Consider the following 19,289-nt stretch of genomic DNA (forward strand, 5'->3'; position numbering starts at 1 on the left):
AATAAAAGCTTTGTGTATTTGAACAAATTTAATAGAAATTTCGGGTTACTTCCCTTGTTTTATCATGTTTTAAGTTACCCTCCTTAAAATAATGTAAATTGATAAAAGAATATGAATGAAATACAAATTGAACAAAGAATCATATAAGGATGGTAATTCAATGTTTTTAAATGTCTTAGGACAAATAAGAAAATATCATTTTGAAAACTATTTGAGAGATTTATACTTCTTTTCAATGCTTAAATTGAAATTTATAAGATATTTATTGACCTTGTATGTGATAGATGACATAGTCTTGTTTTAGTTATTACAGCTGAAAGGATGTGCTGGGTGAGCTCCACTTTATCCGCTATCTACGATGTTGTTTTACTGATAGATGGATTAACGACACACTACTCTCCATAACAGAAACCAGTCCAACGTTGTACAGTACGTTGTATAAACTTGAAGTTTCGCGTAAATACCCGCGTTAGCATATGGTCTGTAACACCCATTATGGGGGACATATTATGCCGACTGACATCCGAGGGCCTGTATCGTAGGTGTTGGATAATGGACCACCATTTCACTGTCTTACGACTTTGGTCCTGATAAAGCTTCCTGTCATTGTTATTACTATGTTCGAGACCCATCGACCAGTACTTCATCATCATGGATAGTTGGCTGCCAAGTTGACCAACCTGGCCATGAAAGCAGCCGTTGTGAAGGCAGTAAACAACAACAAAGTAGTCAACAAACCAAATGATCTTACCAAAACCAAAATGGCGATTGTCCTTTCCAACATTCCATCGTCACGCATGAAAATATTTAAACGCTCACCAAACGCCTTCGGGCACCGAGCCGACCGTGCAAGGGCTTACCAGCCAGTCAAGGTCGTTACACACCACCAGTTAGTTATGAGATGGATGTGTGAGTGTTTATGCTAAGTCTGGCTTAATAATAATTAGCTAGTAAAATGGAAAAACACTTTGTATCACATAAATAAATATTGGATGATGGACTTGTGAAACACACTAATGAGGAAAGGGAAACAAAATCACATACGAATAGTATAGCTTAATGTTGACAAATATTTCACAAAGTAACAATACAGAGAGAATACATTAATAGTAATTTAAAAAAAAAGGGGAAATATGTAGCTTTATCATCAAAATGATCACCGAAAACGGCGATAATTATGTCGATAAAAAATCTCCAGTTATGAGGCCCATACTCCAGCTGAAAATTTTCAAATCTCCAGTTGTATCTTGACAACTCTGTCACATGTGTGGCGTTGAGCTCAGTGACACCTTAAAGTATCATCTGCACATTGACAATATCTGCAATAAGGCTTCAAGTATATTGGGATTTTTGAAGCGGAACCTAAGACATTGTCCACCAAAGGTAAAGGAAAGAGCATACCAAAGTCTGGTCCGGATGAAAGTGGAGTATGCAACACCTATTTGGAATCCACAACAGAAAACTTAGATTAAACAAATAGAACAGGTACAGCGGAATGCTGCCAGATTTATAAGGAACCAACCATACAATCCAGAGAAGCCAATAAGTGTAACTAACATCAATTGTTCATAAGCTCAACTGGAACACACTGGAACAAAGAAGAACCATGGCAGATATCTCCCTCATGTACAAGGTAGTCCACCAACTAATAGCTATACCAGTACTCTACTTTCCAATACCAGCTACTGTAATAAGAACTAGAAACAGCCGCAGTTTGAAATTCTTGCCATACCACTGCAGAATCAACATCTTTCAACACTCATTTTTTCCACGATCAGTTACCGTCTGGAACACTCTGTCAGAATCTTCATTGGCTTGTTTGCGCACATCACACTACTCACATACACACAAGTCCTCGTTATTAGATGTCCAGTATGGATTTTGACAAGTAATGAAGTTGAAGTTGAAGTTGACACTAATTAGCGACAAGAAGAATAGATTAATTACAAGAAGACTAATATTAAGCAACACGAAAACAAATTTAGCCTCAAGAAATCTAAATATTCTTTCAAATAAATTATTATAGAAACATAAATAAATATATAAACATTAAAGTGTGTTTTTTTTTTAATCTACAAGTATTTTCATTATTTTATTATACATAAAAAGAAGAAATTAATCATTTGTTCAAGATAAAGAGGCTTTTATACGACCGCAAACAAATTTTCGATCGTATATTGGTATGACTTTGGCGTCGGCGTCGTCGTCCGCAGACACATAGGTTTTCGCACTCTAACTTTAGTTTAAGTGAATGGATCTCTATGAAATTTTACCATAAGGTTCAATACCACAAAAGGAAGGTGGGGATTGATTTTGGGGGTTATGGTACCAACAGTTAAGGAATTAGGGGCCAAAATAAGCATTTTTGTAACTTCCAGACATAACTTGTATGTTAGTGTATGGATCTCTCTGACATTGTACCACAAGGTTCCATATCACAAAGGGAATGCTGGGATTGATTTTGGGGGTAATTACCTCAAAATTTTAGGAATTAGGGGGCAAAAAACAAGCATTTTTATATGGACAAATACTTTAGTACAAAACATAATTTAAAGCAGTCTAAGGGAGATAAATCAAATACATCATTTGAATTACCTCCCTTACACTGCTTTTAAATTATGTATTAAGTAATGGTTAATAACAATTAAGACAATTTAAAACAGTGTAAGGGAGGTAATCCACATACAACTTTTGATTACTTCCCTTACACTGCTTTTAAATTATTTAAAAAAAAATGCATATTTATAAAGAAAGACCAGTGAAAATATCTGCAAATGTTGCATCTTTTTTTTTTTACAAAAAAATCCATATGAAAGATTTGACACCATACTTTAAATTCTATTATAAAATAGATTAAGTTAGCACTTTGGTAAATTTAAATGGGTAATTATTTTAAAAAATCTTTTTTATGGGGGTAAAAAGAAATTGTGGGGGGTCAATTTTTTCTCATTTCAGATTTCAGAAATTAAAAAGAATTATTCTTCAAATATTTTTTTTTTTCAAATTTCAAATATTGAAAAATTTCAAGAAGTAATCTTTAATTGCACAGTATGGCGCATTAGATTTGTAAAATCTTTGACCACATTTATTTATTTGTTATGCCAAATCTGACTGTGCATTTAGATTTTTAATTTTGGGTCCAGTTTTCAAATTGGTCTACATTAAGGTCCAAAGGGTCCAAAATTAAACTTTGTTTGATTTCATCAAAAATTGAATTCTTTGGATTCTTTGATATGCTGAATCTAACCATGTATTTAGATTTTGGATATTGGACCATAATAGGTAAATTAAAAAAATTTAAGTTCTTAGACAACATTCATTCTGTGTCAGAAACCTATGCTGTGTCAAATATTTAATCACAATCCAAATTCAGAGCTGTATCAAGCTTGAATGTTGTGTCCATACTTGCCCCAACTGTTCAGGGTTCGACCTCTGCGGTCGTATCAAGCTGCGCCCAGCGGAGCATTTTATTGTCCACTTGCGACGAAAGTTCTGGCTGCGGAGACGGCGTTTTCTGCTTAAGTTAGTTTGAAAGGAACTACTTGTGATAGATCTGCAGATCATTGATATTTTGTATGAAGATGCATTACTATCAGTACATATCAGTTTGACGACAATTTTGAGGCCCTGCCCCTAGGCCATGGCCCATTGACTTTGAATTAATTAGCAATTTTAAAATTAGTTACAAGAAGACTAATATTAAGTAACACGAAAGCAAATTTAGCATCAACAATTTATGCCCCCGCCGTAGTGGAGGGGGCATTAAGTTTTGCCCTTGTTCGTCTGTACGTACGTCCCAAAATTGGATTTCGTTCTCTAACTTTAGTTTGTCTAGACCAAAGGTTATGAAACTTATACAAAATGCTTATTACTACAAAACACAGATCAAGTTTGAATTCTGGTGGCCTCACTTTTACCGTTCTAGAGTTATGCCCCTTTACAAATGGAAAAATTGCTGAATTTTTCGTTTCCGTTCTCTAACTTTAGTTTGCCTCAACCAAATGTTATGAAACTTAAACACAATGCTTATTACCACAAAACACAGATCAAGTGTGAATTTTGTTGGCATCACTTTAACCATTCTATAGTTATGCCCTTTACAAATGGAAAAATTGCTGAATTTTTCGTTTCCATTCTCTAACTTTAGTTTGCCTCAACCAAATGTTATGAAACTTATACACAATGCTTATTACCTAATACACAGATCAAATTTGAATTTTGGTGGCGACACTTACAAATGGAAAAATTGCTGAAATATTCGTTTCTGTTCTCTTACTTTAGTTTGCCTCAACCAAAAAATATGAAACTTATGCACAATGCTAATTACCACAAAACACAGATCAAGTGTGAATTTTGGTGGCATCACTTTTACCGTTCTAGAGTTATGCCCCTTTACAAATGGAAAAATTGCTGAATTTTTCATTTCCATTCTTTAACTTAAGTTTGCCTCAACTAAATGTTATGAAACTTATAAACAATGCTTATTACCACAAAACTCAGATCAAGTACAAATTGGGGTAGCGTCACTTTTATAGTTCTTGAGTTATTTCCCTTTATAACGTTATATGCAAGCAGGGGCATCATCTGTGTCCCATAGACACATTCCCCATTTAAATTTAGTCCCCTACCGATGAAGTCGAAGGGGACTTTAGGTTTGCACTCTGTCCGTCTGTCTGTCCGTCCGTCCGTCTGTCTGTCCATCCGTCAGTCCGGCAAATCAGTTTTCCAGACTTTTTTTCTTCATGCTTGAAGATATAGATTTGATATTTGGTGTATTGTTTCATCATGACAAGTTACAGTTCAAGTTCGATTTTCACGATTTTAGCTTTTCTCCTTGTTCAGTTAAAGCCCTTTCCCTAGTTGTTTATTGATTTGCATAAATGAGGCTGTTGGTTTACTTTTGAATTGTTTCACATTTTGATAACTTGTACCCCATGGTATGGAATTTACTCATTTTTGAAGGCAGTATGGTCCCCTATAGTTGTTTATTTACATGCTTGTCAAATTATTCAGTGGTGGATAGTTGTCTCATTGGCATTCACAACACATCTGATTTTGATATTTACATGTATTTAATATAACAGCTAGGTGTTATTATTGTGTTCTATTTACAGATCTACAAGAACTAGCAGATAAAAACTAAAAGATGTATCAGGATGCAGAGACAGGATTTTCTCCCCATGATGACACATTTCAGGAAGGATCATTTGGAGAAGAGGCCATCAGAAAGGGTATGAACAGTGAATATTTTGATACTGATGAGAGATGTAATGGGATTTAGGGAATTAATTCCTTTGGAAGTTTAGTGGTCACATACATGTACCTCCTCCTTCAGTGTGTTTATAATGATTATGCTACTAAGTAACCTAGACATATAGTGTTACCCTTGTCCGTCATGCCATCTTTCTAAAATCAAGCAATTGTCCAGACTTCTATTTTTTATAAATTTTAGAGTTTAAGTTTCCGAGTTATGGGGTTTTATTCATTAAAAAAAAGGGGATTTTCCAGTTTTCGGACAATAACTCAAGAATGCTTTCACCAACTTGCAAGAAATTGTGATGAATTGTTCATATCTATTGACATGAGCTCCCTTTCGATTTTTATATATTTTAGACTTTACATTTCCGAGTTACAGGGTTTTATTCATAAAAAAGGGGGATTTTCCAGTTTTTGGACAAAAAATCAAAAATGCTTTCAGCAGTTCTTATGAAACTTTGGTGAATTGTTTATATCTATTGATGTGAGCTCCGTATAGAATTTTATACATTTTTCATTTATCATTTCAAAGTTATGGGGTTTTATTCATTAAAAAAGGGGGGATTTTCCAGTTTTCGGACAATAACTTCAGCAGTTCTTTTGAAATATTGGCGAAATGTTTATATCTATTGATGTAAGCTCTGTTTAGAATTTTATAAATTTTTCATTTATCATTTTTGAGTTATGGGGTTTTATTCATTAAAAAAGGGGGGATTTTCCAGTTTTCGGACAATAACTCAAAAATGCTGTCAGCAATTCTCATGAAACTTTGGTGAATTGTTTATATCTATTGATGTAAGTTCCCTTTACATTTTCATAAATTTCTAATATGACATTGAGAATTAATTGAACTTTATTTGTTGATAGTCTGACAACAGATTTACTAAGTATTGCGCAACAGCACAGTGTATTGCACAACAGCAAGAAATGTTTAATTGAATATAAATTCAACTTCTTTGACTACATTTATTCAGAAACCTATAATATGTCAAATATTTAATTACAATCCAAATTCAGACCTGTATCAAGCTTGAATATTGTGTCCATTTTTGCCCCAACTGTTCAGGGTTGGACCTCTGCGGGCGTATCCAGCTGCGCTCAGCGAAGCAGTTTATTTTAGTTTTACACTATGTAAAACACCGATTGACATAGAAAATAGTGTGACAATAGATATCTGTATACAACAATCTGTGATTTAAATTGAGTAACTTAGTAGACCATAGGGCATCAATATTTAAACAAAAACTGTGGAACCAATATTTAACTAAACTTGACATGTATGAATCTAAGTGTGTTTAGATATAAGTTTGTGGATTATATTACTGCCAGGGTTAAAAATAGAAAAAAGAGGTCACATGCAAATAATTGTATAATATCTTAAAAACTGTTGTAAGTTTTTAAGGGGCATCATCCTGAACATGCATGAAATAATAATTTGCAACAAGATGTTAAGCAACCAACAATCAATCATTAAATGGGCATGAGCTACAAATTATGATTTTTTTGTTTTAAACATTTGTAAAAGAAAAATAAAGAAATAACATTTCACTATATAGCAGTCACTTTGGTTCAATTTCATCAAAATAAGCAAAATAAAATGCTCCGCAGGGCGCAGCTTGATACGACCACAGAGGTCGAACCCTGAACAGTTGGGGCAAGTATGGACACAACATTCAAGCTTGATACAGCTTTGAATTTGGATTGTGATTAAATATTTGACACAGCATAGGTTTCTGACACAGAATGAATGTGGTCTAAGAACTTAAAAATTTTAAATTGGACATTCACCTATTATGGTCCAATATCCAAAATCTAAATACATGGTTAGATTCAGCTTATCAAAGAACCCCAAGAATTCAATTTTTGATGAAATCAAACAAAGTTGGACCCTTTTGACCTCAATGTGGACAAAGTTGATAACGGGGCCCAAAAATCTAAATACATGGTTAGATTCAGCATATCAAAGAACCCCATATATTCAATTTTTATACGACCGCAAAAATTAAAATTTTTTTGGTCGTATATTGGTATGACGTTGGCGTCGTCGTCGTCGTCTGGCGTTGTCCGAAGACACATTGGTTTTCGCACTCTAACTTTAGTTTAAGTGAATGGATCTCCATGAAATTTTACCATAAGGTTCAATACCACGAAAGGAAGGTTGGGATTGATTTTGGGGGTTATGGTACCAACAGTTAAGGAAAAAGGGGCCAAAAATAAGCATTTTTGTAACTTTCAGACAATAACTTGTGTGTAAGTGTATGGATCTCTCTGACATTGTACCATAAGGTTCCATATCACAAAGGGAAGGCTTTAATTGATTTTGGGGGTAATTGCCTCACCATGTTAGGAATTAGGGGCCAAAAAAGGGGCAAAAAACAAGCATTTTTCTAGTTTCATGACAATAACTTGTGTGTAAGTGTTTGGATATTTCTGAAATTGTACTACAAGGTTTCATATCACAAAGGGAAAGCTGGAATTGAGTTCGGGGGTAATTGCCTGAAACGTTTAGGAATTGGGGGCCAAAAAGGGGCCAAAAATAAGCATTTTTCTAGTTTCAAGACAATAACTTGTGTTCAAGTGTATGGATCTCTCTGAAATTGTACTGCAAGGTACCATACCACAAAGGGAAGGCTGGGATTGAGTTTGGGGGTGATGAATCATAAGGGGGTTCAAAAAATTTGGGGGGAGGGGTTTTTTTTTTTTTTCTTTTTTTTTCTATTTTTCCTTTTTTTTTTTTTTTAAATTTTCCATTTTAAGTTGGTTATTTCTGATTTATATTTAAAAGCAAATAATAATGATATGGAAGGAGATACACACCAAACAGTCAGGGATATAACTCTATAGGGTTATTACAGAAAAATAACATACATTTGTTATTGTGGACTAAAAAATCAAAGAACTGTGATAACATATGTATGTTACATGTTTCAAAGGGACAATATACATCATTAGTTTAGTTAAAATGTATAAAAGTTCTATTGATATTACTTTTGTCTATATATATACTTAACTATTGAAAGATATAACAGTTCATAGTTTGCCAATTTTGCATAGTACACCTATATGTTATTACAGAAAAAATACGCCTGTAATAACTAAAGGGTGTTATCACAGCTTCTCTATATCACTTCAAAGCATTTGCTCAGACATACATCATGCTTAATTACAATGTATTTTAATTTATTGTAAGAAATAATGACCAGAGCATGTAATGAGGTTCTGCGCAAGTTTCTCAGTAATTCCCAAGTGTCTTATATAATAAGTTACATTCCTTTAATAACCTAGCCTTGTTATCACAGCTAAGTTTATCCCTTAATAGCCTCGTCTCATTGATTTACCATGGTTAATCAAAAATGAATTAATTTAATTAAAAAATTAGTTATCAAGGCTATGCATTTAGTTTCTGCGCAAAGTCTCTAGAGTTCCCTAGAGCCCACTATAAAATAAATAATTTTACAAATAACAAACATATGTTATTACAGATTTAGAAAATTTAAGGAATAAAGAGTAGACAACTCATGAAAGTATCTGTAATAACACACGCAAGTTATTTTCTGTAATAACCCTATAGAGTTATATCTTTGACTGCCAAACAGGATGTGTAAATTATTATATAATAAGTATTGTGCAATAGCAAGAAATCTTCAATTGCACAGTATTGCGCAATAGCAAGAAATCTTCAATTGCACAGTATTGCGCAATAGCAAGAAATATCCAATAGCACAATATTGCGCAATAGCAAGATATTGTCAATTGTACAGTATTGCGCAATAGCAAGAAATATTCAATTGCACAGTATTGTGCAAAAGAAGATACTTCGTATAAATTGCTTATTTCTTGATCAATTTCAATGGGGTTTTATTCTTGAATTCTTGGGTTTCTTTAATATGCTGAATCTAACCGTGTATTAAGTTTTTGGATTTTGGGCCCCGTTTTTAAATTGGTCCACATTGAGGTCCAAAGGGTCCAAAATTTAACTTTGTTTGATTTCATCAAAAATTGAATTATTGCATGGGGTTCTTTGATATGCCGAATCTAACCGTGTATTTAGATTCTTAATTTTTGGTTCCATTTTCAAATTGGTCTACATTAAGGGCCAAAGGGTCCAAAATTAAACTTAGTTTGATTTTAACAAAAATTGAATTTTTAGGGTTCTTTGATATGCTGAATCTAAGCATGTACTTAGATTTTTGATTATGGGCCCAGTTTTCAAGTTGGTCCAAATCAGGGGTCCAAAATTAAACTTTGTTTGATTTCAACAAAAATTGAATATATGGGGTTCTTTGATATGCTGAATCTAACCATGTATTTAGATTTTTGATTTTTGGGCCCCGTTATCAACTTTGTCCACATTGAGGTCAAAAGGGTCCAAAATTAAACTTTGTTTGATTTCATCAAAAATTGAATTCTTGGGGTTCTTTGATATGCTGAATCTAACCATGTATTTAGATTTTGGATATTGGACCATAATAGGTGAATGTCCAATTTAAAATTTGTAAGTTTTTAGACCACATTCATTCTGTGTCAGAAACCTATGCTGTGTCAAATATTTAATCACAATCCAAATTCAGAGCTGTATCAAGCTTGAATGTTGTGTCCATACTTGCCCCAACTGTTCAGGGTTCGACCTCTGCGGTCGTATCAAGCTGCGCCCTGCGGAGCATTTTATTCGATTTTAATATGACCTTAAGATCTAGAGGTGAACATTGACCAAACTGTGTTTCTTTGTCATTTAATTATTACCTTGTATTTACAGCAGTCCATCTATACTGACTGGAAGTAAATGTGACTTGAGTGTCTTGCTGGGGAATTCCTATTGGCAAGCCAGGTCTGCCTAAATGTCCGTTTTTACAGATTTTTGACAAAACAGTGACCTAAATTTTACAGACCAGATTTTTTTTGGCCGTATTATACCTCCTTGTGTTCCTGTACCACCTATGCATATATTTAGGATAATAGTTAATACCTACAGCCCATACCATTAATGTAGTGGCCATCAAATGACCCCCATACCCCACCTGATTTTGGCTACTTTTCACATTTTTCTGATTATGAACTGTCAAAAGGGCATTAAGGTTATAATATTTTCATAAAAAACACATCTGGGAAGAGTTTATGGACCATAAATTGCATGGTTGAACTCCCTGCTGTCATCACAGTTTAGGTGGGGCAGTTCTAAAAAAGTATGGAGGGTCATACGGGCCATCAAAGAATGGCGGTTGTAATCACGACTATAGACGGGATTGGGGGGCGAAGGGGTTAAAAATGATTTTTATTAACTTTTAGAGATCTTGATTATCTTGGAAACAATTTTGGATAAAAAGAAACTGTAAACAGCCAACCTATAAACAAGTAAATTGGGACCTACTAATCAGGTCATTTGTTGTTAATGTTATGATTACAGCCCATTGATTTTGGGGAGGGCCCACCTGAGCACCTGAGGGATAGCATAGAAGAGTATGTAAATAAATTGTTTGACTCTAATCTAAAATCTAATTTTAATGTTAATGTTATAAAGGTATGTTTTTGCCACATAAACCAGTCAGACATTTTTGGGCCTCTAATTTAACTACTTTGTATCAAAAGAAATATTATTATGTAAATGTAATGATAATATGCTAAGATGGAAAGACAGGAAGCAAAATACAATAATCTCATTCTTAAATATCCCTCTCACTGGGGGCCAAACTCAAAGGCTACATTTTGCGATAAAATATTGGAAACCAATATTGTGCAATATGTATATTTCATAATGGAACTGTGAGAAATTGAAGGAGACATCTTTTTCAACATTCTGTACATACATTGGCTATTTTACATGTATGTACTGTACTAAAATCTGTCTTTAAAGGGTTCTCCAGGAGAGGAATGTTTTTGCTCTCTGTAAAGAGGTCCATGAAAGAGTTTCTTCCATCAAAATCATAAATCCTATTACAAATTTTAGATGTATTATTGATATTGAATCTCACAATAAAAGCTGTTTGAGAACTCAGGGAACTCATGTTTCTTGTACCCTATTGATAAAGGAGTAAGTTCACGAAGGGTTAAAGTTGGCCCAAAGATTATGATGTTTTTTTTTAATCAGGCCATAATACTACAAATTTCAAATAGAAATAGTTATGATATTACTATTAATACAAAATAACTTCATTTTGGCACATCATATTAAGAATGACAAAGTATTGACTCTTTTAAGTATGCATTATTTGAGTTTAATGTCAGTTTTGGTCAAATTTTCAATAATTCTTAACCATGTTAACCGTTTTTAGCATAATTTACTTTGGCCGCCACCCAAGATCCAGAAAGTTTTTCAATTCAATATCATCATTGGCAACTCTTGGTTACAGAACATTTTGGATCCTAGGTTGCGGCCAAGTGTTTCCTCAAGCTTTTAGGTCCCAAAAATGCCCAAAAGCATCGTGTTTTGACAATATATACAAAATGTACTGATTTAGATTGAAGCCAAAAATGTACTCTTATGAAGAGATTTCTTTTTAAAAAGCAGTAAAACTTCAAGACCTTATTAGAGTTTCTTGATATAATTTTGCAAATAAAACAATGCCTATTACTCTGTTATAAAATAATAAAAAGAGCTGTTACATAGGGAGAAACAATGGATCAATCTTGGACTGCCAGGTTTATAGAGGTATTGGACCTAATTTGACTGCATACAAATTGGCAATAACAATTTTATGAGTACTTAGTAACTGATGAATAATGTGATTGTTAATTTGATATTAATATATTGCAGGTTTTATACGAAAGGTGTATGGTATACTGTTGACACAGATTATGTTTACTATGGCAATAATGGCTATATTTTTGTATATGTAAGTTTGTTTCATAATGATATGTTTTATTATAATCCTCTTTTGTTAATTTTTTTTTATTTAATAATGTGACTGATCACCATGATCACCGTTGTTTTTGCTGGTTATGAGTGACATGACAGGGCCATTAGTGGAGAATGAACTTCCTACCAGTATGGAGCACTTGAGTTTACCACTTTGCTTTTTTTGTAAAAGGTTCATGTTGCTATGTATTAGATTTTTGTGAAGTACCGGTATTTAGAAATTTTTTAAATTTGCAATTTCTGTGCTGTTTCTACATGTTCTATACTGATTTTGTCAATTCTTTATCCTGAAAAATAATTTTTCATTTCAAACTTTCACAATTGGTCAGGTAAAAGTCTCAGAGATTTTACATGAACTGATGATCTATAAAGTTAGTAATGACTTAGGGAAGACAGACTAAGAGACATTCACCTAGCCTCAACTTTATAATCCCTCATAATCATAGGGAAGACAGTCTAAGTGACATTCACCCATCCTCACATGTATAGTCACTCATAATCATAGGGAAGACACTCTAAGAGAGATTCACCCATCCTCAACTGTATAGTCCCTCATAATCATAGGAAAGACAGTCTAAGAGACATTTATCCATCCTCAACTGTATAGTCCCTCATAATCATAGGGAAGACAGTCTAAGAGACAGTCACCCATCCGCAACTGTATAGTCCCTCATAATCATAGGGAAGACAGTCTAAGAGACAGTCACCCATCCTCAACTGTAGAGTCCCTCATAATCATAGGGAAGACAGTCTAAGAGACATTTATCCATCCTCACCTGTATAGTCCCTCATAATCATAAGGAAGACAGTCTAAGAGACATTCACCCATCCTCAACTGTAAAGTCTCTCAACTGTATAGTCCCTCATAATCATAGGGAAGACAGTCTAAGAGACATTCACCCGTCCTCAACTGTATAGTCCCTCATAATCATAGGGAAGACAGTCTAAGAGACATTTACCCATCCTCAACTGTATAGTCTCTCATAATCATAGGGAAGACAGTCTAAGAGACATTCACCCATCCTCAATTGTATAGTCCCTCATAATCATAGGGAAGACAGTCTAAGAGACATTTACCCATCCTCAACTGTATAGTCCCTCATAATCATAGGGAAGACAGTCTAAGAGACATTTACCCATCCTCAACTGTATAGTCACTCATAATCATAGGGAAGACAGTCTAAGAGACATTTATCCAACCTCACCTGTATAGTCCCTCATAATCATAGGGAAGACAGTCTAAGTGACATTCATTAATCCTCAACTGTATAGTCCCTCATAATCATAGGCAGACTTGGGGTAATTGTAACTGTAATCATTAATCAGCTGTAATCGATTACAATTTTTCAAGTAATCATTGTAATCATTAATCAGCAAAAAATCTCATTACATGTAATTTGATTTAATCAATTACATTTCAAAATACCTTGTCATCCTGATTACTTTTTTATTACAATGAAAAAAATCTCAAATTGTGTGATTATTTCTAAGTTGTACAGCTGTAATATTTTAACATACAAACACAACTTCAAACTTTTTTGACACATCACAAGATAAGGATGATTAAAATGTAATATGTTTGATTCATTAGATTTATTGGAGGTTAATGAGAACAAATTAAAATCCTGAGTTTAATTTTTATACGACCGCAAAAAAATTTTGAGGTCGTATATTGGTATGACGTTGGCGTCGTCGTCGTCGTCGTCGTCCGGCGTCGTCGTCCGAATACACAATGGTTTTCGCACTCTAACTTTAGTTTAAGTGAATGGATCTCTATGAAATTTTACCATAAGGTTCAATACCACAATAGGAAGGTGGGGATTGATTTTAGGGGTTATGGTACCAACAGTTAAGGAATTAGGGGCCAAAAAGGGGCCGAAAATAAGCATTTTTGTAACTTCCAGACATAACTTGTGTGTTAGCATATGGATCTCTTTGACATTGTACCACAAGATTCCATATCACAAAGGGTCAATGCTGGGATTGATTTTGGGGTTAATTTCCTCAAAATTTTAGGAATAAGGGGCCAAAAGGGGGCAAAAAACAAGCATTTTTCTAGTTTCAGGACAATAACTTGTGTGTAAGTGTATGGATCTTTCTGAAATTTTACTACAAGGTTCCATTTCACAAAGGGAAAGCTGGAATTGAGTGTTGTGGTAATTGCCCAAAACGTTTAGTAATAAGGGGCCTAAAAAGGGGTTTAAAATAAGCATTTTTTAGTTTCTAGACAATAACTTGTGTTCAAGTGTATGGATCTCTCTAAAATTGTATTACAAGGTACCATACCACAAAGGCAAGGCTGTTATTGAGCTTGGTTTGGGGGGAAAGGGGATGGGGGTGATGAATCATAAGGGGGGCGGGGGTCAAAAAAGGGGTAATTTTTTTTTTCCTTTTTTTTTTGATTAAAATTTACATTTTAAGTTAGTTATTTTTTATCACGAAGAGAAAGTAGGAATTGAGTTTTGGGGTTAATTGCTCAAACATTTATGAATAAGGGGCCAAATATTGGTCGAAAATAAGGATTTTTTTAGTTTGCAACAAAAACTTGTGTTCAAGTGTATGGATCTCTGTGAAATTGTATTGCAATGTACCATACCACAAATTGAAGGTTGTGATTGAGGTGGGGGATGATGAATCAAAAGGGGGTTGAAAAAATGTGTGGGGGGTAGGATTTTTTTTTTTCTTTTTTTTTCTTTAAAATTTTCCATTTAAAGATGGTTGTTTCAGATTTATATATGAAAGAAAATAATAATGATACGGTTATATATCATGAGGAACTGAAATTTAAAATTATGTATATTGGAAATTTAGGTTACATTGGAAAGTAATAATTGGCTTTGGGGGGGGTTATGGCTCTAATGTTTAAGGAATAAGGGGAAAAAAGGTTAAAAAAACAAGGGTTTCCATTTTAATAGACAAATAATTGAGTAAAGAACATTATTTAAAAGCAGTGTAAGGTTGGTAATTCAAACTCATTTAAATATCTCATCTACACTGCTTTTAAATTATGTAAATTGGAAATTTGCCAATAACTTTATTGTTAATAAATGCATTGGAAATTTGCCAACAATTTTAGTGTAATAAACTTCATTGGAAATTTGCCAATATAAAATTTTGCTGATGAAGGTTTTTTGTTTACCTTTAGCCTTGACTATGAAGTCATTTCTATTTTTATAGCCTTATGATGTAGTTGAATTATTTAATACTTTTATGATGTGTTTAAATGGGGTTTTATCATGTTTATGGTTGCAAATTTATTGTTTTAGTATAATAAACTCCATTTAAAATTTGCCAATAAAAAAAATTTTTTGTTTATTTTTAGCTATGATTATGATGTCATTTTCTATTTCACTTTTATGGTTGCAAAGAAATTTTTATTTTTAGATATTACTGTTAAATGATGCTGATTAAGGTTTTTGCTATGTTTAGCCATGACTATGATGTCATTTTCTATTTTAATATCTGTTATGATGTATTTAAATGGGCTTTTATGGTTACAAAGGAATTTTATTTTTAGATATTACTATAAAATGTTGCTGATGCTGATTAAGGATTTTGTTTATTTTTAGCCATGACTATGATGTCATTTTCTATTTTAATACCTTTATGATGTAATTTCCATTTTTAGATATTACTGTTAAATGATGCTGATTAAGGGTTTTTTGCTATGTTTAGCCATGACTATGATGTCATTTTCTATTTTAATATCTTTATGATGTATTTAAATGGGCTTTTATGGTTACAAAGGAATTTTATTTTTAGATATTACTTTAAATGTTGCTGATTAAGGATTTTTGTTTATTTTTAGCCATGACTATGATGTCACTTTCTATTTTAATACCTTTATGATGTATTTAAATGGGCTCCCATGTATTTAGATTTTTGATTATTTATACATGTTACCAAATTGGTCCACATTGAACAAAAACGGTCCAAATTTCAACTTTATTACATTACATCAAACATTGAATTCTACATATTCTTTGATATATTGAAATTAACAAACAATTTAGTTTATGGATATTCCACCATAATAGGTAAATTAAATTTTTTCCAGTTCTTACACCACATTCATCCTGTGTCAGAAACCTATGCTGTGTCAAATATTTAATGACAATCCAAAGTCATAGCTGTATCAAGCTTGAATTTTGTGTCCATACTTGCCCCAACTGTTCAGGGTTCGACCTCTGCGGTCGTATCAAGCTGCGCCCCAGCGAAGCATTTTATTATTGAATAAATTAATAGAAATATGATCAATATTATAACAAATTTATAGAATTCAAAAATCTACATTTTTGATATAATTCAGATTTGAAGTGAATTGGTGAAAGGCTTAACATTCTGGGGGGTTTTTTTTATCAAAAAGAAAGGAAAATATTGACTTCTGTTTTAGTTTGATAAGTTTTTTTAAGGAATAACTATTTCATTGATCATAGGTTTTTATTGTAAATAATTCATGCTAGTATTAGTTTAGGCTTAATTGATTTATTTACTTCTTTAAAAAATAAACTGTTACAATATTGAAAGTCATTGTTAGCCTAAATAAAAAGTGTTATACATATATTCACAATTAAAAGATGTGTACTTGATGATTGTTTTACTCATGTTATACTTTTTTAAACCTGAATTATAAGCCTTTTGTTGATATTGTGATTATTGTACACGTAAAATGTAATGATCATTAAACAATACTATTACAATTTTTAGATGTGTTTTTGACTGGTAACTGAAATACATATAAAATCTGTAAGATGTCAGAAAGATATTAGCCAAGCCTCTTTAGAAACCTTTATTCAATAGAAGTCAAATATTTCAAGGAATAATAATTATATAATGGTAAAGTGTAAAGGGCCATAACCAGTGACAACATGTTCATGTTTATATGTTGTGAATCTTAGTGGTATATAAATTTGAAAGTTATCATTTCATAACATATTAAAAAGTGAAATAACAAAATACTGTACTCAACACATCAAATGAATGGATAACAACTGTCATATTCCTGGCTTAGTTAACAGGCATTTATTTCCTAATGGAGAAAAGTTTTATCAAATAAAATCCTTTCTCAAAACATGCTGCAGTTGTAATGTTTATTTATTAACATCATTCAAATGTGTTATTTTGAAATTCATTGTAATCAGATGTAATCATGATTTCTTGCCAATGTAATCATTAATTTAATCAGCTACTTTGAGAAATGATGTAATCATTAATTTAATTTAATCAATTACATTGAAAGTAATGGTACCCATCTCTGTCCTCAACTGTATAGTCACTCATAATCATAGGGAAGACAGTCTAACAGACATTCACCCATCATCAACTGTATAGTCCCTCATAATCATAGGGAAGACAGTCTAAGAGACATTCACCCATCCTCAACTGTATAGTCCCTCAACTGTATAGTCACTTATAATCATAGGGAAGACAGTCTAACAGACATTCACCCATCCTCAACTGTATAGTCCCTCATAATCATAGGGAAGACAGTCTAACAGACATTTATCCATCCTCAACTGTATAGTCCCTCATAATCATAGGGAAGACAGTCTAACAGACATTCACCCATCCTTAACTGTATTGTCCCTCATAATCATAGGGAAGACAGTCTAAGAGACATTTATCCATCCTCACCTGTATAGTCCCTCATAATAATAGGAAAGACAGTCTAAGAGACATTCACCCATCCTCAACTGTATAGTCACTCATAATCATAGGGAAGACAGTCTAAGAGACAGTCACCCATCCTCAACTGTATAGTCACTCATAATCATAGGGAAGACAGTCTAAGAGACATTCACCCATCCTCAACTGTATAGTCACTCATAATCATAGGGAAGACAGTCTAAGAGACATTTATCCATCCTCAACTGTATAGTCCCTCATAATCATAGGGAAGACAGTCTACGAGACATAATCATAGGGAAGACAGTCTAAGAGACATTTATCCATCCTTAACTGTATAGTCCCTCATAATCATAGGGAAGACAGTCTAAGAGACATTTACCCATCATCAACTGTATAGTCCCTCATAATCATAGGGAAGACAGTCTAAGAGACATTCACCCATCCTCAACTGTATAGTCACTCATAATCATAGGGAAGACAGTCTAAGAGACATTTATCCATCCTCAACTGTATAGTCCCTCATAATCATAGGAAAGACAGTCTAAGAGACGTTCACCCATCCTCAACTGTATAGTCCCTCATAATCATAGGGAAGACAGTCTAACAGACATTTACCCATCCTCAACTGTATAGTCCCTCATAATCATAGGGAAGACAGTCTTAGTGACATTTATCCATCCTCAACTGTATAGTCCCTCATAATCTTCATCTGTTATAAACATGAAACAAATTTTAACAAGATTAATTCAGTGGGTGGCACATGCATAAGTGTAGAAGGAACTGTTGACCCTTCCAGAGTGTCAGATACACCTGGGGTTTTAAATGGGTTCATGCTGCTTTATTTTTAGTTCATGTCTTCCAAAATGGTCGCCACTGATGATACCCTGTACCTCGGTGTAATATTTCTATAAGAAATTAGAAACTTGATTATATGTTGTTTTCTTATATTATTAGTACCATGTGCTTTAAAAGATGTGATAATTTTATATTTTAAGACGTTAGTTCATGCTTTTCAGACCAGAAGTTCGAGATTATTCTAGAGCAAACATATGGTTATGGATCGTTGCTTTGTAAGTTATTTTAATATTTTGCATTTTTCTGCTGCCAAGCAGTGATTGTCCCTTTAAGAAAATAAATACTGCCAAACCTGTTATTCCACAACCTGAATTGTTTTTACCGTTGTAGAGTTATACAAGGGGCAAAATTGCTGAATTTTTTCATTTCTGTTCCCTTATTTAGTTTGCCTCAACCAAATGTTATGAATCTTATACACAAAGCTTATTATCACAAAACACAGATCAAGTTTGAATTTTTGGTGGCATCACTTTTACCATTCTAGAGTTATGTCCCTTTACAAATTGAAAATTGCTGAATTTTTTTGTTTCTGTTCTCTTACTTAAGTTTGCCTCAACCAATTGTTATGAAACTTATACACAATGCTAATTACCACAAAACTCAGATCAAGTACAAATTTGGGTAGTGTCACTTTTACTGTATTTGAGTTATGTCCCTTTATAATGTTATATACAAGCGGGGGCATCATCTGTGTCCC

General features: G+C 33.2%; 1 protein-coding gene across 16 annotated transcripts in view; it reads left to right on the forward strand.

The window, feature by feature from the left end:
* The window catches only part of LOC127730784 (protein lifeguard 2-like), a 39,873-nt gene that overhangs the window by 3,334 nt on the left and 17,250 nt on the right, over positions 1–19,289 (forward strand). For all 16 annotated transcript variants that reach the window (XM_052239347.1, XM_052239349.1, XM_052239353.1 and 13 more), the window contains exons 2-4: positions 5,115–5,231; positions 12,008–12,086; positions 18,754–18,807. In XM_052239347.1, coding sequence (XP_052095307.1) covers positions 5,147–5,231; positions 12,008–12,086; positions 18,754–18,807 — 218 coding nt within the window. In that variant the 5' untranslated portion in view covers positions 5,115–5,146. The remainder of the gene's footprint in view (positions 1–5,114; positions 5,232–12,007; positions 12,087–18,753; positions 18,808–19,289) is intronic.

This window comes from Mytilus californianus, unplaced genomic scaffold, assembly GCF_021869535.1.
Source record: "Mytilus californianus isolate M0D057914Y unplaced genomic scaffold, xbMytCali1.0.p SCAF_2, whole genome shotgun sequence".
In the NCBI taxonomy this organism is placed as follows: domain Eukaryota; kingdom Metazoa; phylum Mollusca; class Bivalvia; order Mytilida; family Mytilidae; genus Mytilus; species Mytilus californianus.